At 49.9% G+C, this 22,209-nt stretch overlaps 1 protein-coding gene across 2 annotated transcripts in view; it reads left to right on the top strand.

Moving 5' to 3' along the window:
• Window positions 1-22,209, top strand: part of SRGAP3 (SLIT-ROBO Rho GTPase activating protein 3) — an 82,916-nt gene that overhangs the window by 40,560 nt on the left and 20,147 nt on the right. For both annotated transcript variants that reach the window (XM_069027667.1, XM_069027666.1), the window contains exons 3-10: window positions 1,894-2,056; window positions 7,731-7,793; window positions 12,068-12,253; window positions 13,650-13,778; window positions 19,519-19,740; window positions 20,191-20,292; window positions 20,516-20,713; window positions 21,985-22,069. In XM_069027667.1, coding sequence (XP_068883768.1) covers window positions 1,894-2,056; window positions 7,731-7,793; window positions 12,068-12,253; window positions 13,650-13,778; window positions 19,519-19,740; window positions 20,191-20,292; window positions 20,516-20,713; window positions 21,985-22,069 — 1,148 coding nt within the window. The remainder of the gene's footprint in view (window positions 1-1,893; window positions 2,057-7,730; window positions 7,794-12,067; window positions 12,254-13,649; window positions 13,779-19,518; window positions 19,741-20,190; window positions 20,293-20,515; window positions 20,714-21,984; window positions 22,070-22,209) is intronic.

Raw genomic sequence — 22,209 nt, 5'->3', positions numbered from 1 at the left:
CTTATGCCAAGCTCTGCTGCTATGAGTTGCTGTTCAGATCCTCTCTGTCCTTTTGGCATCTTGACTGTTGCGTGTTGGTTGTGTGGTGCCGAGTGCTGCAGTGTGCACCAAGGAATTGAAAGGAATTGGGCAGTAAGGAGCTCTGGTTCAGAGATGGAGCCCACAAAGGTTCAGGGGATGTCTAGCCTCACCCATTAGTTCAGAGCAGTATTAGGGCTCTCCATTGCTTACAGTTCTGGAAGCTGCTGCTCTGCAGTGTCCACAGGTGACAGTGGCTCTCCACTGTTACAAAACACCTGGGCACAAGTGCTGGTGTTGGTGGTGTTAATCAGGTCAGCTTCATTTCAGTGCTCACTCCTGCTGAGTCCTCTCTGTCAGTTCCATGTCCAGAGACTCCCTTAATGCATTTTTTTCTTCCAGACTGCTCTGTACCTGCCCTTACCAGGCTCATCTGCACCCCTTCCCCAGCTGCTCATGTGTGTCATTATTCTGATGAGGCTGTGACACGCTGAGGATTTATGGTCCCTTCAGCGCTCCTTTGTCCCCGTGTAGCCATGTGCAGCGGGCTGTGCCCAGCCCTGGATCTGGCAATCGCCGCGGTGCCGTGGCTCATGGTGGTTCCAGGTCCACAGACTCGTCCCAGTTTCTGTACACGGTTGTTCTGTCTGTGCGTGCATGCAGAGGTGTCTGACATCTCCATGCTATCCCCTCCAGCATACCTGAGTGTGTTCATGTTGTGCACAGACACTTGGAGGAAATGTTGGATGCAGAACCCTTTCATGAGTACTTTTTAGTGGACTAAAACCAGCACAGTGTATTGGGTGGCAAAGGGCCCTTCGGCAGTGGAGTGACAGCCATATTCTTAGTGTGAGTGGAAAGAATGAGCAAAACTCTCTCTCTTTCCAGGGGTGTCTCTTCTCCTGTGCCATCTTCCAGAGCACCCAGTTTGGGAAGGGGCTGGCTGGGGTTCTGGTGTGGTATGGGTGCCTGTGTGCCACTGGACATCCCTGCGTGGCAACGCTGGTACAGCTGGAAGAGGAGATCACGCCGTGAAGCCCAGTGGCTGCGTTCAGGGGAGGGGGGCAACGTGCTGACAGCATTCATTTGAAAATGTGCCTTTTTGATGTGTTCACCTGATGATTTACCAAGATATGAATATCGATCTAATATCGATATCCAACTGAGATGGACAAAACCTCTCTAACAGTTTAGAGTTAGAAAGTGAATGTTTTATTTGGCGCCAGGCACTGCGTGGGATGGCTCCCTAAGACGCAGGGCCCCGATCCAAGCAAACACAAAGCTTTTTATTTACAGGAATTAAGAGTATCGAAAATACAAATGCATATTCATAACATTAACACCTCCCATTCTCCGCTTCATATGGAAATGAGCTTAAATGTCATTAAGCATGCACAGTGTGTGATCTGAATGGAGTCGGTGGTCTTGAATTGGGTCAGTGGTCTTAAAAAGATGAAGTAACTCATCTTCCTCATTTTGACTTTTTTGCCTTTCTGAACTTTAACAATCCTAATTACTTTAGTGACCTCTAAGTTTCCTCTTGCATGACTTTTTGAACGGGTTCCCACCAAGGGAGGAAATTGGTAATTGTCCTTGTTCCCTACACCAACTTATCAATGTTTCTATTCCTTGTTCTAAGCACAGCTAAGCAAACATGCAAATGACAGATCATCAGTTATTTGGTAATCAGTTACTAACATCTTAAAACCCATTTCAGGTCCAGCTCTCTTAACTATTTTAATTAACTCTAGCTGGGCCCAAATTCCTTCCTATTCTAACTAATTTCAACACAGCTAGCCTATAACTAAAATCTTTATGTTTCTTCCAAATCTGTGTTTCACTGACCTTTTTGAGTTTTGTTTCCACATTCTCTAGGAAAGATCAGCACCTCCTTTCCCCTGTGAACTGCTGGTACCTGGTTCTGACGCAGACCCGTCGGGAGAGCCGGGACCACGCCACCCTGAATGACATCTTCATGAACAATGTCATCGTCCGACTGTCGCAGATCAGTGAGGACGTCATCAGGCTCTTTAAAAAGGTAACCTGGGCAGCCTTGCTTCATGAGCATCCATCCTGGCATTTTAGTCTAAAAGAGTTGTCATAAATGTTGCAGAGCACATCTTGCAAGGACTACCACTAAAAGTCTTTCCAGGTAGTATTTATCCTAGAGTTTTAAAGAAACTGAGATCTAGACCTGTCAAGTCTAGAATGTGAGGTGTGACCTGGTGCTCAAAGTGTCAGTGCTGGAGAAATGAGAGGTGGCAACGTGAGGACTTTTTTTGAAGACTCTTGGAGGGCTTCAGAGAACAGTCAGAACAGGCTCATTGGGTGGAACCTTGCTCAAGAGCAGGATGACAACTATGAGGCAGGTACAAGAAAGTCAGTGTGGCTTCCTGAAGGGAAGAGTCATGCCTCAGAAATTTGGTGCAGGTATTTCTAGGAGCCAGAGATCATGTCATTAGCTGGTGCAGGGCCTTCACTGGAAAAGGGCCTTAGCTGAAATTCTTGAAGAGCTGTTAAAGAGAGGGGTTGTTTTCTGGATTAATGATTAGTTAAAAGACAGGAAAAAAGGAAAGGAGAATTCCAATGAAGTTCTTAATAAATTAGTTGGAAAAAGCCTGAATAGTAAGATGACAAAATCTGCTGATGATACAGAATTATTAATGATAACCAAATTAAAAAGCAGCATCAAAGACTTCTGAGAATCACGCAGTCAGGTGGACCAGGACTGTCATTGAAAGTGAGGAGTGCAGTAAGGGCACGAAGAGTCCCAGCAGCCAGTAGGCTCTGGGGCCTTGTTTTCGTCAGGGGCAGCTGGGGACTGTAATGAGGAGCAGGGTGAGCCACAGGGCACCTGCCTCTCCAACAGGAGAAGGCTTGTAATCAGGCCTTATCTTGAAATTTCAGCCTGACTGGAGAATAAATTTAATGTGATATTTTTATGGCCAGTTTCCTCTAGTTTATAGGTCTGACCTAGAAATTAAACTGCAAGGTCAGATTTGGGTTGGCTGATTTGATACAGGATATCATCCCTTTTCCTGTTCCCCTGGCCTCCAGAAATGGAGACATTTGGTATATGTTGGTTAGTCCAGTTCTGTCTCAAAATCTTCCTCCCATTTGCATTTTGCTCTGATCCTGTTTTTGAGATTTATATTTAAACTATCCTGCTTTCCTTGCCCATGTCTGTGGATGGTGTGTCTCATTTGGAAACACAGGACAAATTCAGTCAGCTTGCAAACAAGGACATATGTTGAGTGTTTCCAGTGTTCTCTTGTCGTATGTCAATCCTCAGCCAGGACAAGATGATGAAGTAGTTCATCCACTCAACAGAATTATTTCTTTGTGTTTGGTTTTCTTCCATCTCCCCTCAGTTTTGAACTTAAATTTCAACTTCTAAGGCTCAACACTTACATTCGATAGAAATGGTTACTCCTTGTTTCTCCCTCCTCTGTCTCCTGCCAGGAGAGCTGGCGTGACTCTCTCTGCAGCCTGCCAGAGCCAGCACCTGCTTTGCATCCAAAGGAGCCTCTGTAGTTGTGGTCATCTGAGATGTCACTCCATTTGTCCCTTGGACTTAACCTGTCCTTGAAAATAATGTTCAGCTAAATCAGGGAAAAGACTTATTTTGTGTCAACATTTGCCTTTCATGTGGACAGGGAGGCTGCCACTTTTGGGTGTATTCAGGTTATTTATTTTTTTCAACCTATGGCACACCTTGTCTGAAGGGATCTGAGGCTGCACTTCTACTTCACAGCAGTGTTCAGTGGGAGCCTTGGGCACCTGTGTGGGAACAGGAGCATGCTGGTAAATGGATTTTGAAGATCCAGCCTTGCAGCGAACGAGGCTGCTCAGAGGAGGATCTTTCCCTCTTGTGTCCAGTCTGGTTTTGAGTGTGGTGGATAAAGTGCTCGAAGCACTCCTCCAGGGGGGCCATGCTGTGCAGGGCCGCTGGCAGAGAACCCGGCTCCGGAAGGGTTAAAGCACCCACAGTTGTGGTTCAGCTGCTGGGTGTGCTGGAGATAGCTCTGTGATGGTAAATTAGGGTAACATTTTTTCCCAGAAATGTCACTTTTAATTCTTCCCATCTAGAATTTATTAATGGCCCGTGACATGCTGTGGGGACATGGGGAACCAGGAGGTTTTGTGTTTCCTGCATTCATTATGTAAATGTAAACAATCCCAGCAAAGCGGCAGGGGGGGCTCACTGGGGTACAGGATGAGCATAACTAAGGAGCAGTTGCTCAGCAAGTGGTCAGTTGCCTAGAAAGATGTGGGGTGCTGAGCTGGGGTGCTGAACTGCTGCTGCCTCGGCTCCCCTGGGTGAGCTTGGCGGTGGTGGGGACACCCAGCACCAAACTGGGGCGCTGCGGTTTGTTCCTCTCCACCCAAGTGTTCTGCCCCCCCGCTGACCGGCAGCAGCGGCTCCAGCACGCCTCTTCTCGTGTCCAGCTGGGAACCCTTCCAACCCAAACCATTCTGTGATTCTGGGAGGAAAGCAGAAGAAGAAAACTCAATTGGGCAAATCTCCCTGGAGCTTCCAGTGCGAGTCACGTTCCCGATGCAGGAGGAGATGATCAAGGCGAGTGTGTTGACGTTGCTAATAGGCAGCAATAAATGGAGATGCCAAGACGTGTCCCTGTGGAGATCTGTCTCGCTCTGCTGTTGGGGTGGGTCTCTGTCACCATGAGATCTCACAGCGTGTCCTGGCAGAGTCAGACCCAGGCTGAGGGACCCATTGCCAGGCAGGTGTTTGCTCCACTCTAACCTGCTGTGGCAGAAGGAAGAAAGTTTGATGCTTCTTCCAGGTATGGAATACAGGAAATTACACATTAGAGACAGAGCGTTTTTATGCCCAAAATAAGGGTGCTGGGTTACTCCCCAGTGTGGGATTTAATTATGTGCTATGACAGTGAATTTGATTACACCCTGTGCTGCATTGTCCTGGATGGAGGTTGGATGAAGAAGTAGTGTCTGGATGGGAGCTCTTTAGAATAAGCATTCTCCATGCTGCTCTTCCCCTTACTTTGTAAGCAGTGGCAGGAATTTTAATAAATTGCTAACTTGAAGCCATTGCCATCTCAGTGAGCAACTGTGGGTTTTAGGAGGAATGGGAGGGATAAAGGAAGCAGCTAAGTTGTAGTTTCGGTTTTGTGGACGGTCCCAGGGAACTGGAATGATGTTTTGGTGTTGTCTTCCATAAGCACAGAAATACAATTTCTCCATTGGAGAAAGGGAAGGCAGCAGGCTCAGAGGAGAGGCAAGTCCTTCAGCTGCTCATTTGCCTGTGCTTGAAAGAGGCTCCACCATCCTCACTCTGGACACTGCCCTCCTGGATGCTGGGAGACTCCCGACGAAGCCGCAGACCCGTTGGTTTCCCGCAGCAGGTGTTGGGTTATAGTGTCTGTAAGCAAATGGCTCTTTAGCTGTGGTCCCCACCTGTGGTCTCCTGTGCAGGCGTAGCTCCTGGAACAGCACACTGAGCTGATCTGTGTTGCTCTATTTCAGAGTCTAAAATTGGGTTTGAAAATTACAGCTTTGTGGCCTTGCCCTGCGCTGCACAGGAAATCTGGGGCAGAGGCAGGAGCTGCAGCTGAGCCTGGGCCGTGGCTTCTGCCACCAGCCTGTCCTGTCCTCCTGCACAGGCTTTTGGGAAGCCTTGCTTTGGGAGCGGCCTGTGACTCGTGGCAGCAGGGATAGCTGGAGGGGCTACATGTGACTTGGCTCCTGCAGGCTCTGGGCTCTGAGACCCCCGTTTGAAGACCTTGACCAAAATAACTCATATTACAGAATTGTTTAGGTTGGAAAAGCCCTCTGAGACCATCGAGTCCAACCCTTACCCCAGCACTGCCAAGGCCACCACTAACCCATGTCACCAACTGCCACATCCAAACAGCTTTTAAATCCCTCCAGGCATGGGACAGAAATTTTTCCTAATATTCAACCTAAACCTCCCTGGCACAACTTGAGGCTGTTTCCTCTTGTCCTGTCCCTTGTTTCCTGGAAGCAGAACCTGACCCTCCACCTGGCTGTACCCTCCTGTCAGGGAGCTGTAGAGAGTGAGAAGGTCCCCAGTCATCTTTGGGCTGTCTGGGGGGATGCACACCTATCATGGCTCAGAATTAGCAAGTCCCAGTGAGATCTTGGAGAGCAATGATGACCATCAGTGTTTGTGGGCAGGGGACAGAGACTGGGGTCCAGTCCAGATGAGAGTTCCTCAACTGAGCACCTTCTGGTCATTGGCATCATCCTGGCACCTTGTACCCGTGGGAGTGGGACCAGTGTGCATCAGTTGGGCCTCTGAGGGATGGGACTGTCCCAAGTACCCTGACACTAACTCACGGACACACTGTGGTTACTGGGTGGGACTTTCACCCTTTAGACTTCTTGCTTCAGGCTTTGCTTCAATTCTAACTTCTCATAATCTAGACTAAACTTTCAAAGTATGTAAGTTGTCCTTTTGACTGGAATTAGAGCACCTTTCTGTACCTTGGGCTTGTCACCCAGCCTGATGGAATGTTGTTTTCCCTGGCCACGTGCACAAAACTTCCTGGAGTTATTTGAGGAAATCTGGAAGAAGCTGCTCAGTTTTGGTTTGGTTTGGTTTAGGGGAGGGAGGAGGGAGTGTCTATACTTAGTTTAAACTCATCTTTAAGCTATAATAAGTGTTTCCTAGCCAAGAAGATTCCACGGAGAGATTTGTGGTGTAATTACAGGGAGGCAGGAAAGCAGTGCAAGCTCATCCCAGCACCTCCAGCCTCTGGGTTGCAGTAGGAGTTGGCTTGATCTGCAGCCAAGCTCCAGTGTTGGGCAGCTCCCCATGCTGTGGCCTCTCCATGAAGAGCTGTGTCCATGCTGTAGGAGGCTGGCAACTGGATCTGCCTCGTCCTGCCTGGCAGGGAAAGGGAAAACACAGGCTGGTAATGGGATTTCAGCAGACAGGAGTATGCCAGGAGTTCCTCACTGGCAGCGAGTGTCTCCTCAGCTGGCTGAGCTTTGGCTGCTGCTGTTGTGAAACTGGAAACTTTATTATGTAACTGTGGTGTAGCTATTTTGTAAAGTCCTTTTTTCAGAGATGCTTTGGTTCACTCGGGTCAGAATAGTGAAAATACTGAGCAGAAAATACTCAGAGTATTGAGGAGAAGCTGGGAGGGTGGGTCATGGCCAAGGGAAACATAAACCTGGGATGCCAGTGCTGAGGAGCCCTGATAATCTTTGCTCTGAAATACCAGCATTGGCTGGAAATTGCAAGTCCAGGAGCAGGTGTGTTTAATGAGTGTTTCAGTTCAAGGCAGATTGACAGGTGATGCTGTGGGAGTGGAGAATGCCAGTCTAGGGAACTGTGTGCCCACAAATGGCTATTGGATGATGTACACCCTGCCAGTCCCAGACTGGGGCAGGGTGTTATGTGTTAGACCCAAACGGGGAGTTGGCTGGGCAGTGGAAGGGCAAAGCAGTATTGCCTGTAATTTTAGATTAATCTGTTTTGCAGGATAAGTAAGTTAAATTATCTGAAACTCCTCCTCGTGGTCTCTGAAAGCCAGGCTGGGTGATCCATGAGCAAACATCAACCTCAAAGGAATACACAGCAGTTCTGAAACTGCACAAGACTTTGCTGCACTCTATATTCACGTTTCCCTCCAAAATGTATTTTCATTTCAGAACTGCATGTTTTGAGCATAACAGTCACAACTCTCCTTGCTTTTGTCTTGCAGAGCAAGGAGATTGGCCTCCAGATGCATGAAGAGCTCCTGAAAGTCACCAATGAGCTCTACACGGTGAGCAATGAGCCAATCCCACCATTCCTGGCCGGCAGCATGGGGAGAGCAGGTGTTTGTTAGAGCAAATCTGAGGGGGCTCTGCCCTGGCTGTCCTGCAGCATGGCCCATTCCTTCCCCCTGCTTCCTGTGGGGAGTCTCACTCCTCACTGGGAGGATGGCAGTGGTGGAGGATTTCCCAGCGGTCCAAGGCCAAGGGCTGGGTCACACTGCCCAGCTGCTTCTCTTGAGCATAGCTGGGGATGTTTGGGGTGATCCAGTGTGATCCCTGTGTCCCTAATGCTCTCACCTGCTGGGCACCACGTTGCCTTTTGGCCATGCTCAGTCAGTTGGTGATTTCCAGGGACCAGTGGCTCTGAGCTGGCTGTGCTTGTTTGTTGGACACCTCCCTGCTCCTGTGAGCCCGTGACCTTTTGCTGGGGAGTGCAGAAAACTTCTAGCTCGTAGGTGCTCAGCTCTGTTTTGTGCCCTGAGGAGCACTTTGGCTGCAGAGCTGCCTGTGCCTTCTGGTGGGATCATGTGCTGTTAGTCAGGACATGGCTCTTCAAGCAGGTTTTCTTAGCGGGGTAGTAAAAGTCTTTGTGTTGCTTCTGCCTGTTGCCCTGTAGCAATTGTTTTTTAAAGAATTTATTTTATTTGTGGTTTAGGAGCAACAAAACCATATAAAGTCTGTGTTTTGTTGGAAAATTGAGATAATATATTAGCTTTGTTTGGTTGTATCTGCTACTGGTACATAAATAATACTGCAGTAGTTTATTCCTAAACAATCATTCTATTTCATCTTTTTGAATAACAGGCCTAAACAACAGAGCGTGAACGATTGTATTTGAAATTTCTGCCATAAATCTTCCCTTAACAGGTTTGTTCCTGCATTGGCTGTTGAAGGATTTGGTTGTTGTGAGACCTGCAGTGTGGGTGGACAGCAGATCAGATTAAAAAGCCTGTGTGAGATTTGGGAGGGCATTGTTGATGATTGAATGTCACAAGTTGTGTTAGGGGTGGTGACTAATTAAGATTAATTACAACATCAGCATGACAGATGCAAAACACAGAAAGACTAACAAGGGCTGGGCTGACATGAGTACCTGTGGACCAATGTGGTCTGAACCCAGACATGGGACAGGGCCGTCCCCGAGGGACGCGCTGGGGTCAGGGTGGGGACCAGCAGTGTGCTGAGTCCAAAGTAGGAGCAGTGCCCAAGGAAGAGCACAGAGGGAGATTCTGCCCATCCTCACAGGAGCTGAGATTTCTCCCATTCACTGCTTTGCTCCACGTGCTGAGCAGAATGGGCTTGAATGGTGAAACACACTGGTTTGAATGGTGAAACTGGAACAGCTGGAGAGCTTTGTGTTTGCATTCAGCCTTGCTGCTAAGATAACAAACTGGTTGTGTCATCCAGCCAGGTAGGAGCAGGGAAGGGACACACTGGCTTCAAAAGCATGAAGAAAAAGCTGTGGGGCAATCAGGGTCACCTCAAATCTGCTTGGTGCCAGCAGCTCCTGCCAGTCAGAGTTCTGTCCTTGAGCCATTGGGTGAAATGGGCCCAGCTGCCCCCCGGCTCACAGGTGCTGGGGGTGGCTGGGGACAACTTTGGGACTGAGCTGCTGTTGGTGTGTTCTTTGCAGCACATTGGGTCCCCACAAGCAGCACCAGAATTGTGGCTGCTGACAAAGCCAGATAAGGATCTGGCTCCCAGGACACCAGGCTGCTGCTTCTTGAGAAATGTCACTTGTCTGCTGTCAGCACAGGGAAGTCGATTTTGTTGCCTTTGGCCAGGCCTTTACCCACAGCTCATCTGTGCCCTGGCAAGGCTGCTTTTTAAGCCTCTCCAAGGGGAATTCTGTGCACTAGGAGGAAGCTACAATTTTTTACAGGCTTCTCAGGGATTCACTGTCTCCAACTTAAGCCAAAACAACCACATTGATTTTAACTCAGCCTTGTTGCTGTTCTGATGTAAGTCACCCTGTGGCCTCTCTATGGAAAGAACCAAACCCACACTGATTTTAATCAAAACAGAAGTGGGTGACTTTCGTTCTGAAGTGGAGGTGCTTGTGAATGGTTTTGTGCAGAAATAGTTCAGCTGTGAATTAAAACCAGCTTTGTTCCTTTGGTTCCTGCTTACGGATTCCAGAAGAGAGGTACCAGTTGGAGCTGGTAAAGGCAAAAGGCTGAGGGGGCCTGAGCCTGTACCTGCCCCGGTCACCCCATTTCTGCTCTGGCTCCTCTGCTGGGTCAGAACCTTGGGGATGAGCTGTTGAGGAGAACAAAGCCCTTGTAGCTGGAGACAGCCAACTGTGCCATTTACGGCCAGTATTTTGGCAACAGCCTTTATCCAGAATGTGTAATTAATATGGAAAACACAACTCGTGTTGTTAAATAACTAATGAACATTGGAACATATTTTTCCTCCTTTGCTGCAGCTAATTAACTGATTTGCAGGAAAGCTCCCCGGGATGCAGCTGTGGCAGTTTGTCTTTGTGTCACAGCAGTGCGAGCCAGGGACAGCGTGATTTGATTGCGGGCACCGAGACGGCACGAGGGAATTGCAGATCAGGGGCTGATTGCTGCAGTGCAGGTTGACCCTGGCCAAATTTAAGGCAGATATTAAACAGAAATATCCCCTGAATTTCCAAGAGTGAGCTGTGTGGCAGGGCAGCTGGTGAGGAGCACAGTGAACTGTTTAAGATGTCTGTTTTGGTTGGGTAACTGTCCCATAGCCTTTAGATTTCATAAAAATCCTGCGATTTGGACCCCTGTTATTTGTTGGGCTTCTGTCATGTTGTGTCAGGGCCTGAGTGCTGCAGAAACCTTTCCTCTTACTGCCTGAAGCCCTGATGTGCAGCACTTTGCTTTTTCACTTCCCTCTGTGTGTTTCACAAAAAGATGGAGATAGTGAGGATGAGGTTGAGGGGAGGGCTCAATGAAATCCTCTGGTCTTTCTCTTTAAAAAAATCCCAGGAATTGTCTGGTCTGTGTGTGTCCTGTGACATTCACTGCAGAAAATGCAGTTTGAAATACGTGGCTGGAATCTGTGTTAAGAATTTGCAGGGTTTGGAGATGAAGCAGCCCTGGGCCAAGGCAGGAGCCTTTGCTCACTGTCCCTTGCCTTTGCCTGCAGTTGGATCTCGCTGCAGTGGCAGGTTTGTGTGGCTCTGATGCGGCATTAGGAGCCTGCTTCAGCTGAGGTTTGTGCTTGGCAGGAGGAGGGATCATGCGGCTCAGCCTGACCTGCTCCAAGTCAAACACTCCTGGGTCCTGCTGACAGCCGCAGCTGAGGGAAACTGTGTTTTCTTCATTAAGCCTTGTGTAAAAATCCCCTGCATTTGCAGGTTCCTGCTCTATTTTAACCCTTGGGCCTCATGCAGCCTGTCCCAGCCCGTCCCAGCGTGCCCCAGCCTGCAGTGCCCAGCTCTGCTGAGCCCGACCGCAGCGAGCAGTCGGGCACCGTGGGCCGTGTCAAGGCAATGTGAAATAAACCATCCACATCCCGAAGGGAGATGATAGAAGGGGACAGTGTGACTAAAGGCATAAAGAGAGAGGAGCAGATGTGTCCCTCTTGCCAGCTCCATTAAAATGATCCAGTCTGCCCTTTGGGCTCCTGTTTCTGAAAGGGAAGGTTGTAGTGGAAGTTCTGCCTGCAGAGGGTTCCTGGATCAGCGTTATCCCTCCTGGATCTGGAATGTGAAGGACAAGGTGCTGCTGCACCTACCCCAGCACTGCCTGTGCCTGCTGGCAGCTGCAAGGGGAGGATGAGGTGGTGACAGGAGACAAACCCCATTTCTGCCTGGGAATTGCAGCTCCTCTGCATGGATGGTTCTGCTGTCTGGGTGGCAGAGGAGGGGCTGTTTGATGGCTTAGCAAGTCCCAGTGTAGGAATGGAGGGCTTGGGTCAAAAGGGAGTTTGGGGTGATTGTGGCTTCATCACAGCCACTTACCATGGAGACCCTTATCCCAACTGCAGAGCACTGAGGTTATTCCTTATTTCCCTGTTGGCAGGCACACGGAGCTCTTTGACTGCGGGTGTGTGCTGGAGCACGTCCCCACAGTGGGACTGAGTGGCATCACAGTTCTTAGACCAGCCTGGAGTCTCTAGAAATAGGGCTGGGGCTGGGATTAATCTCACAAGCTTTCCTCCCCGCTTTGTTCCTTAATGCCACAGTGGCTCCCACAGTGGCCCCTACGGTCCCTCTGCCCTGCCCATGGCAGCTGGATTGTCCTGCTCCGGTGCTCCGAGTGGCTGTGGGCAGGTGGCTCATGACCTCCTGTGTCTGCAGGTGATGAAGACCTACCACATGTACCATGCAGAGAGCATCAGTGCCGAGAGCAAGCTGAAGGAGGCAGAGAAGCAGGAAGAAAAGCAGTTCAACAAGTCAGGGGACATCAGTGTGAACCTGCTGCGACACGAGGACCGGCCTCAGCGGCGCAGCTCTGTCAAGAAGATTGAGAAGATGAAGGAGAAGGTGGGTGAGAGGGAAGGAGGAGGGAGCTGGGCTGGGGTTGGGGCTCCCTGCGGGGGTTGGCTTCAGCCTTTTCTTTGTCTGTGAAGCCATTCCTGTATCTATGGGAAGGGCTTAGGAAGGGTGGTGTCTCGTGTGCATGTTCTGCTGAAAGGCAACCCAAGGAGACCATCACAAGTCTCTTCCCTGCTCCTGGCTGTGGAGAAGGGCCAGGACCAGCTGCTAGAGAAGGTTTGACTCAAAGTCAGGATGGCATGACAGGGATGGGCAGTGCAGCCTTGGATGGGGGGTGGACCTGCACAGCAGCCATGTGGCCACCTGTGACACCTTCCTGACTGGCTCTCTGGAGGGAGAGCTGAGACAGGCAACTGGAGGGGCCTTGGGGGCCATGGCTCCTGGAGCGCAGGACAAGAAGGGGTGGTGGGAGCTGCACCAGCAGCTCGGGCCAGAGTTTGCCGGGGGCCTGGCTGTGCCAGCGGGGATGTGGGAGGCCGTGCTGAGGAGGGCGGCACACCAGGATGTGTGGTTTGGCGTGATCCTGATCCGGACACCAGACCCTGCTCTGGGAAATTGGGGCTTGTCTGTGATGTATTCTTTTAAAAATGAACAACAACAGCCTCAGAGTTCGCTCAGGCACTGACTCCTGGTAGCAAAAAAATAGTTGGATCTATAAAATACCAGTGTTTTTCCTCTGTAGACTGGGCATGAGAGTGCAGTATTTAGATGGATTTGCTAAGCAAAACACTTTGTGTCGTTCTGGCCTCAGCAAATCCCCTGGGCCTCAGGATCTCCACAAATTTGTGTGCTAATTTTGGAGAAAAGGAGATAGCTTCCCCAGCCAGGACGCCTTTGCTCGCTGGCTCACCCAGCCCTGGGACATATCTAATAGTGAATTTCTCAGAAGGGTTAATCTTTTGATTCAGCCTTCAGAGCAGGAATCTGTCTGAGCAGATGTCCCAGGTCTGGAGCACATCTGCTTTCCTACAGTTTTGAATTCGGGGTCCTGTTCTAGCTGTTCTGTGTAGCTTGGGCCTCTGGGCCAGATTCCACTCTGATACAGCTGCACACATCTGGAGCAAGTCCAAACGTATGTCAGCATTTCTGGGGGGAAAATTTGGCCCTCTGATTTTGACTGATGCCAAAACCCCAAGCAGCAGCTGTGCTCAGGGGCTCCAAGTACCTCTGAACAGGATGCATTCATTGTGGCTGGCTGACACAGTGAGGGATGTTCAGATGGGATCTCCTCCACCCTGGCAAGGTCCCTGTTTCCATACCAGATACCAAGTTGTAGTAATTACCTTGTCACACCCAGGCTGCAGGGTGCTGTGAGGCTCTGTGGCAGGAGAAACTGTGCAAAACCATCCTGTTTGTGCTCTGACACTCCATTCTGCTTTTTCAGAGACAAGCCAAGTATTCTGAAAACAAGCTGAAGTGTACAAAAGCCAGGAATGACTACCTGCTGAACCTGGCAGCCACCAATGCAGCCGTCAGCAAATACTACATCCACGACGTCTCCGACCTCATCGACGTGAGTCCCTTCCCTGGGCCCATCCAGCCTGGCTGAGCTCTTAATTGCACTCCTGTGTGGTGGTGAAGGGGTGTCTCTGGGGGCTTTAGGATACTCTTAACTGGGGCTGAAGATGTGCTGTAAATTGGGTTTGCCTTGGAGTGAGCCAGGTGAGACTGAGGTTTGTTCTCGGCCCATCAGTCTGTGTTTGAGACAGAGAAATGCTTCCCAAGATCAGACACAGCCTTGGTGTTGGTGCTGAAACAGAAGGTTTTTTTCTTTCTACTGCTTGGTGACTTTGGTGGTGGTTCAGTACATGTGGAAGTGATGTCCTGGCTGGGGAAGGCGCCTTTGGAGCTTTGTCCCAGTGCTCCTTGCAGGGAATAGCCTCAGGGAAGGAACTGCTGGAGGCAGGATTCATGGCAGTGGCAGGAACTGAACACTGGTGACTCCTATAAACTGCTTTGAGATGATTTAAAGGAGGGATTTACCCAGAGAAGGGATTTCTGTTTCTTCCTTTAACAGACATCTCACAGTGTGTAGATTGCACGGTGCAGTTTCTTCCTGCTGGAATTGCCTCAGTGAGCACGTAAATAGCTGAGCTCAAAGCACTGAGTTACCATCATTGCCTAAATGTACAATTTAAAAAACTGCTTGAGTGTTTACCTCCTTTTCTAACCCACTAACATGTAGTTACACTTCTGAGAATTAATTAAAGTAAGTCTGATGCAAAACCCCTGATGACTTCAAGATTTTGATATATGATAAAATACTCATTATGTCCCTTTTGTTCTCTTTACTATTGAAGATGTATTAAAAAACAAATTACTTGATTGTGGAGACATTTGAATGGCAAAGTGTGAGAACACCTTGATTTATTTGCAGGCTTTCTGCTTTTGTGGTGTATAGTCTCTCTTTCTTTCTCTCGTTTAATTATTTTTTAAGCAAGAATGACTTACTTTTGTGGAGTTTTTTGAATTTTGATTTTCTGGAGATTTGCTGAGTTCCATTTTAGCTCTGTCTGTTTATATTATTCTTCCCAACTTTTATTTCCTCACTGACACTTCCACTGGAGTCAGCAGATGGCTTTTCCGCTGCACTCCAGGAATCCCTTCAGGGACTTTAGCTAAAGCATCTTTAACATGGAGCAATGAAATTTCCCTGATTTTAAATTCTGTTTACAGGCAAGAAACAAAAGTATTTGCTGTGTGAGCTGCGCATGGCTGTCCTATATCCTCAAAGGGAAAGCAGTTTATCTGAACAGGCTTTTTTACAAATTCAGTGTATTTTACAGGGGTGAGGCAAGAAGGGCTTCAGCAGCTCCAGAAGAAATGAATCCAAGTTACTGGATCCCAGTGGTGCTGAAGGGGGTCTCTGCAGGGCAGCTGAGCCCATGGAGGGAGTGGGTCTCGGGGAGAATGTGGGTGAGAAGGGGCTCCATGGGACAGCAGAGCTTGGGGCAGCTCAGAGCCCGGCTGGCTGTGCTCCTGTGGATCCTGCACCGTGGGGATGGTGAGGGATGCACCGGGCTGGCTTTCTGGGACGTGGCAGAGGCGAGGGGGCTCACACACCCTCCATCTCCAGCACAAATTTCACACAAATCCGAACTGTCAGGACACTGCAGCAGCCAATTTACCAGCGTTTCCCCCAAATCCCAGCTGCCTCAGTGTCATCTCTTAGGCACAGCCTTGACATTGCTTGCTCCCTGAGCATCACTGCAGAGCAGTGGCTGGTAACAAAGTCGGGCTCTGCTCTCCTGCTCTGGCAAGGCAGAGGACCCAGCTGCTCTGGGGGAGGGTGAGAGGCCTCCCAGGGCTGCAGCTTAATGAGAGCTGTAAAGCCCATCAGAGGAGCTGTGAAGGGACGCAGAGCCGTCTGCCCCTCTGTCTCCAGTGGCCTTGGTGTTTTGTCTTAGAAGAGAAAGGAAGAATATAGAGACAGATCAAATTAGCCTTGGACTGGCAGTGCACCATGGGGGCCTCTTCCTCGGGTGACACGTGTGTCTGTTTAAACTCCTGGGCTTGACTCGTTTCTGTCATTAACTGTGTGACCAAGTTAATCTCTTCAGCCACATATGTAAAGTGGAGATAAAGCTCCTTATCCATCCCTCTGGAGTTCTGTGGGAAATGGCTGCAAGGTAGTTTGAACTGGTCATGTTCAACAGAAAAAATGGAACAGTTGGTGTCCATACAAACTGATCTGCCAAAAAGTGTGCAGCCTCCTCTGAGTCCTGGAGCAGCAGCTTGCTTCCCTATGGATTAGTGTTTGCTGTATCTGAGACAAACAAGCCCAGAAAGGAGGGGAACTCTGAGGAATTTACATGTAACTGTCAAATTGCTTGGTCCCTGGGAAAATTAGCTGAGTCAGGTTAGGGAAACAGAAACAGCAGTTGAAAAAGTTACGCCAAAAATCCTCAGTTGGCTTTGCTGGCCTGGTTGAACAGGGCTTGGAGCAACCTGGGCTAGTGGAAGGTGACCCTGTTCATGGCAGGGCAGTTGGAATTAGATCATCTTTCCAGTCTTCCCCAGCCCAAACCATTCTGGGATTCTGTGATTTACTTGCCTCACAGTACAGCTCTGGATTTTGTGGCAACGTCAAGTGAGTAGAGGCCAGAGATTAAAATAGGCATAGGATTATTATATATTATGCATATAATTAAAAATAATGCAGAATATTTTTAAAAGAAAGGATAAAGAAAAAAATGCAGAAAAGAGGGAGCAGAGCAAATGAGTTGGGTTGTTTGTTTGCATGCAGTGCTGGGTCCTGTGGAGGCTGGGGCATTACTGCTCTGCCTGGGAAGTGAAGGGGTGGCCTGCAGGACACCCAAGGTGCTCAGGTGTTACTCCAGGGTCATCATTCAGGTGAGGGATGGCCCTGGCTGAGCTCTGTCATGCAGGTTCAGCCTCCCAGATAACAGAGGGACTCAAAGTTGCTGGAGCCACAGACCGTGTGCATTTGCTTCTCCCCAGAGCCCAGGACTGCCCCCCGGTGCAGCTCTGGGGTAGGCAGTGGAAGGCACACAGGTATTTGGCTGCTTCTGTGGTGTTTTGGCCAAACGTGCTTGCTTGGGCTCCAGGAGCTGGTTTGTTTCTCAAGCTGAACACTGGGATATTTCCACCCCTTGCAGGGTGTTACCAGACGTGATGAATTAATGCTTGAGGAGCTCTGAGCTTGGCAGATGAAAGGCACTGCAGAAGGGCTGGGGATTATTATTTGTGGTTCTAATTTATTTGCCATCAAAGAGATGAGAGGGGTGAGAAAATGCCATTTGTTCTGGGGTGGGGAGCATCAGTTTGAAGTCTTTTTTTTCTTCCTTCTTCTTTTCCCCTCCCCATTGTGTGTTCCTCTGGGAATTGCGTGGAAGTCCCTGCTCTGTCTTTTCTTCTCTGGGCACCCGTGTGTGAAGCAGCCGGCACAGTGCTGATCACCAGGGACTTCAAGGGCTGCAGTGTGTGCAGGAAGTGCCTGCCCTGGTTTTCAGGAGCAGCTGATTTCTGGGGGCTGCAAATCACCGCCAGCTTCAGCAGCAAAAGAAGGGGAACATTTCACATGGAATTTTGTCCTAAAAGCAGCTGGCAGTGCCCTGAGCCCCTCTCCTTGGGTTCTGTGGCATTCAGTGCTTTGCCTTGTAGTGGCTTGGTTAGTGTGCTGTGGGAATTCCCACCCTTGAACAGTGGCAGATATTTCTTCCTGGTACTTTGTAGCCTGGTTTTTTGTAGCCGAGTAGCTGTGATTTCAGGGGCTGGGAGAGCACTGGTGAGGGCTGGGAGGTGCTGGGGAATGTGCGGTCCGTTCCCAGGGCTGCGGTCAGCTGGTCATGGCAGGAGTGCTGGTCCTCCTCCAGTGCTGGCACAGGGGTCCTGGCCCTGGTCCCTGCCCCATCTGTATGACAGCCCCTCAGCTGCATTGTTCCAGCTCTGGGGTTTCTGTATGACCTGGAGGGTTCATACCGGGTGTTGGTGCTGAAACTGTCTCATGGGAGAGAGCTGCAACACAGAATGAGGTTTTGCCCCAAGCAGCAAATGGAAATTCACCCCTTATCTTTCTTGTGTTGCTTGTTGATTTTTTAAGGCAGGTCTATGCCAGTCCATAACTGCCCATGCTCTCAACTAGTGTGATTAGAAGTTAAATAGAAGCAGGATAAATGGAGGGCAATTCGATAGGTTTTACAAAAAGCCTCATTACTGCACATGGGGTTTCAGAGCTTTTAAAGACTAGAAGGGACAGTGGAGCTCTCTCGGGCACCTGTGGGTGGGAATCTGCCCAGTGTAGCTCTGCTGCTGCTGGTTTTAGCAGAAACTGAAGCAAGCACAGCTCTGCCGTGACGTGATCTGAGCTGAGCGGTGTCTTCTCACATCGGCACAGAGCATGAGATGGCTTCTTGGGTTGGAGCTGCTCGTGGCACCAACTGAGCTTTCGGATTTCACTTAGAGTTTATCAGTATGAATTTCAGAAGAATTTATTCACGGAAAGAGTTGTCAGACACTGGAATGGGCTGCCCAGGGAGGTGGTGGAGTCCCCATCCCTGGAGGTGCACAAGGAATAGTTAGACCTGGCACTCAGTGCTCTGGGCTGGGTGACGAGGTGGAAATTGGTCGCAGGTTGGACTTACGATCTTGGAGGTAATTTCCAACATCTGTGATTCTGTGAATATCTGATGTTCTGATATGGAATCACTTCCTGTGCCTTTCTGCATTGGTTCAGTAGTGCCTGTGGATGCTGCAGAGCTGGAGAAGTGACTTTCAACTACCAGCTCCCAAGAGGGAGCTCTGCAGAAAAGTTGGGCTCATTTGGATCATTGAGATTGCACCAGCAATCTGTCTCATCTTTCCTATAGCTTTTGTGCTGTGCTAGTCCTCCTGGCAACACTCATGGTGGGACTACACTGTGTGGCAACAAAGTGTCTTAACTTCTGTAATAGAAATTGTCCCATGGCAGTTTTCATGTGATTGGAGAGATTTGCCGGCAGTGGTTAGTTTGGTGGTGCAGCCGTGGGAGGTATTAGAGGCGTTCCTCCTAGGATTCCTCTGTTTGTCCCATAATTATCTAACTTTACATCTTCTGTCAGGAACTCCAGCTCTCTCTTACATCCCAGAAATACCTGTGCTTCAGTGCTGGACTGTGGCCCTTCCGTTCTGCTGTGCTCTCTTTCCAGCCCCAGGGCCGTGGCTCAGGCTGAGGCATTGCTGTTCTCGCTTCTGGCATCTTCTGTCTCGCCTTTCCCCGCAGAACAGCATCTGCTGACCTCCAGATTTTGAGTGGTTCTTCAGTGCTGTCCTTGCTCCTCTCCTGGGGTCTCCTGATCGCTGCTCATGGGCGCAGAGCCCTGTGAAGCCCTGTGCTGGGTCAGGCTCCTGGAGGGGACTGGAGCTGCTTCTTGCTCAGCTCTGGAGCTTTCTGAGCAGCAAATCAAGCTGTGCTGGTATGAGCAGCAGTGCTGGTATGACACTTGACATGCTAAATTCAATTATAGTGAGGACAGAGTTTAAAAGCAGTCTTTTGTCTAAAGTACAGTATTTTGGCAGCAATTAACTCCAAGTTTTATCATTCTCCCCAAGACAGACATGAGAGTGATCAGTTATGCATGAGGAGCTGCTCCATGGTGAGAGGCAGGCAGCTGCCCAGGGACAGAGCAGGATGTACACACACTGCAGGGCATGATGTCCACTGCCACCTTGCTTCAATGTCCATCTGTGTTTGAGAACTTTGGGAAATGGTTTGGGAGTGTTTGTGCGACCAGACCCTCCTTTGTGTTTCTCAGTGCTGTGATCTGGGATTCCACGCCAGCCTTGCTCGGACCTTCAGGACATACCTGTCTGCTGAGTACAACCTGGAAACGTCCCGCCATGAGGGCCTGGACATCATTGAGAACGCTGTGGACAACCTGGATGCACGCAGCGACAAGCACACCATCATGGACATGTGCAACCAGGTCTTCTGCCCACCGCTGAAATTCGAGTTCCAGCCACACATGGGGGATGAGGTAAGGTACTCACCTGTGGGGCTGCAGAGGGGCCTGGCCTGGCCCTCCTCTGAATCATCACTTTGAAATTGTTCCTGACTCCTTACCCCTCTCTGCTGCCTTCACACACTGCTGTTCATGTTTCCTTTCCTAATGAGACTCTTGGCTCGTCAGGGCTCCTCCTTTCAGGCTGCCTCTTGCTCCGTGTCTCTTCCAATTAGGGAGCCCATGGTTTGGCTCTCTCTGCCCCACAGATCTGCACAGGGGAACTGTGATTAACGTGCTGTAATTGGGAGAGTGCTGAGTGCAAAACATCGGTGCTGGCCCAGGTCCAGGGCACTGCTGATGGGACACATGGCAATGCAACCTCTCTGGAGGTTGCCAGGAGCTTGTGGGGGCTGGACGGAGTTGTGTGGGTATGGAAATGTGTGTCTGGTCCATGCATGAGCCATGGAATGTCTCCTGTCTCAGGTGTGCCAGGTGAGCGCCCAGCAGCCTGTGCAGACCGAGCTGCTGATGCGGTACCACCAGCTGCAGTCTCGACTGGCCACCCTCAAGATAGAGAATGAAGAGGTAAGAGCTCAGGTTTGTGGGCAGTGCTGCTGAACCTTTCTTCTGTTGGAGGTTTCCTGGTTGCTCAGGTGTGGAGCCCCTCCTGTGACAGAGCTGGAAGTGCCCACAGACCGCAGCCAGTGCTAGCCCAGGGCTCAGGAGCTGCCTTTTGGCTGGTTGTTTTGGCTCAAGATGTGTTCTTTCCCCAGTCTACCTCAAACCCGCGCTGTCCTGTTTCTGGTAGGTACGGAAAACGCTGGATGCCACGATGCAGACCTTGCAGGACATGCTGACAGTGGAAGATTTTGATGTTTCTGATGCCTTCCAGCACAGCCGCTCCACTGAGTCAGTCAAATCAGCTGCATCAGAGACCTACATGAGCAAAATCAACATTGCCAAGAGGAGAGCCAACCAGCAGGAGACTGAAATGTTCTATTTCACTGTAAGTCTCAGCTCAGGCCATACAGGACACGAAGCATTAATTGCCAGGGCTGAGGCCCAGTTAAGTGCTCATTAGTGAAGAGCAAGAACCAATTCAGTCTCTTTAGGTACTTGTCTTCTGTCAGATTTGGGTCTGGAATGCATTTCAGTGGCAGGGCACCACATAGGGACTGACAATGCAGTGCCTGCCTTGTTTTTCTCTTTGAAGGAACAACTGGAGCAGCCAGACGAGATTGAAAACTTACTGAGTGGAGTAGGAGAGGCTCAGAGCAGGGTGCAGACTCCAGATGGCCTCACCATGGGTCACCATCCAGAGGCTCTTCAGGAAGGCCTTCAGGACTGTGAACTATCAGCCAAGCCTTCTCTCTCTAGCCTACAGAGCTTAAATTTGCTCTGAGCCCACAGATGAGCTGAAGCCACTCCCATACCAAGGAAGGCACAAAAGCCGGGCTGTGGTGTGTGTGCCTGCCCTGCAGCTCTCATGCTGCACTCCCAGGCAGAATTCAGGTCTCTGTTCTGGTACCTGAAATACAAGGAACAGCCATGAGTTCATCAGAAGTCTCCCTCATTTCAGTGTGGGTCATAGCCTACAGTTAACAGCATCTTGTGATATATTACATATGCATAGAAGAACTACTTCCTCTTAATAATATTATTGTAAACTGGGGGGGGGAACTGCAGTTTTCATTTGGAGTTGTGCTTGGGATTGTTTTAATGGTTTTTGCAGAGATTTGATCTTTCCCATTCCCTGTCTCCTGTTTTCCATCTCTGTCTCCCTCTCTCCTCTTCCCTGTATAATGCCTTGCCTCTGGAGTGTTCCTGGGTGTCCGACGGCCTCACTGTGGGGTGGGCAGTTGTGCTGCACAGTGTCACCTGCTGCATGGAGCACCTGGGAGGGCTCAGGCACTGGGAGTTCTTGCTTGGCATTGTTGGTTGCACAGAGGCAAAGCCCTGGCAGTGCAGGCAAAGCTTCTTTGATTTCCTAGGCCATTCCCAGAAGCCTGACAAAAGAAAGCCAGCTTTGAACTCTTTGTCCCTCCCTTCATTCCCAGGCAGGAGGGGCAGCACCAAGGCGACCAGGCTAATAAGATCATCAGGCCGGTGCCTGGAGCAGGGAGAAGTGATTAGAGCCTGCTGAGCCCTGCGGTGCAGCCTGCCCAGCTCCTGAGCCCGCTCCAGCAGCCCCAGGCCCCCCCGGCAGCCCCCAGGCAACACTGAACGTCCATTAGGGGCTGCGTTGCTTAACCCACTGTGTTCCTTTTTTAATTCCAGAAATTTAAGGAGTATCTGAATGGCAGTAACCTCATCACGAAGCTCCAGGCTAAACACGACCTGCTGAAGCAAACTCTGGGAGAAGGTGAGTTGGGGTCAGGTCCAGGGAGGATCCTCCAGTCACCTGAGAGGGTTTAAACCATGTGTCATGTGTCAGCCTCACTCGTGTGTTCTCCTGAGTGACTGATGGTTCTGTGCCTGGCTGCTGCTGCTGCTCAGGTTAAC

This window comes from Aphelocoma coerulescens, chromosome 12, assembly GCF_041296385.1.
Source record: "Aphelocoma coerulescens isolate FSJ_1873_10779 chromosome 12, UR_Acoe_1.0, whole genome shotgun sequence".
NCBI lineage: Eukaryota > Metazoa > Chordata > Aves > Passeriformes > Corvidae > Aphelocoma > Aphelocoma coerulescens.
The sequence above is the reverse complement of the archived record's forward strand: the minus strand, read 5'-3'. Positions and strand labels throughout refer to the sequence as shown.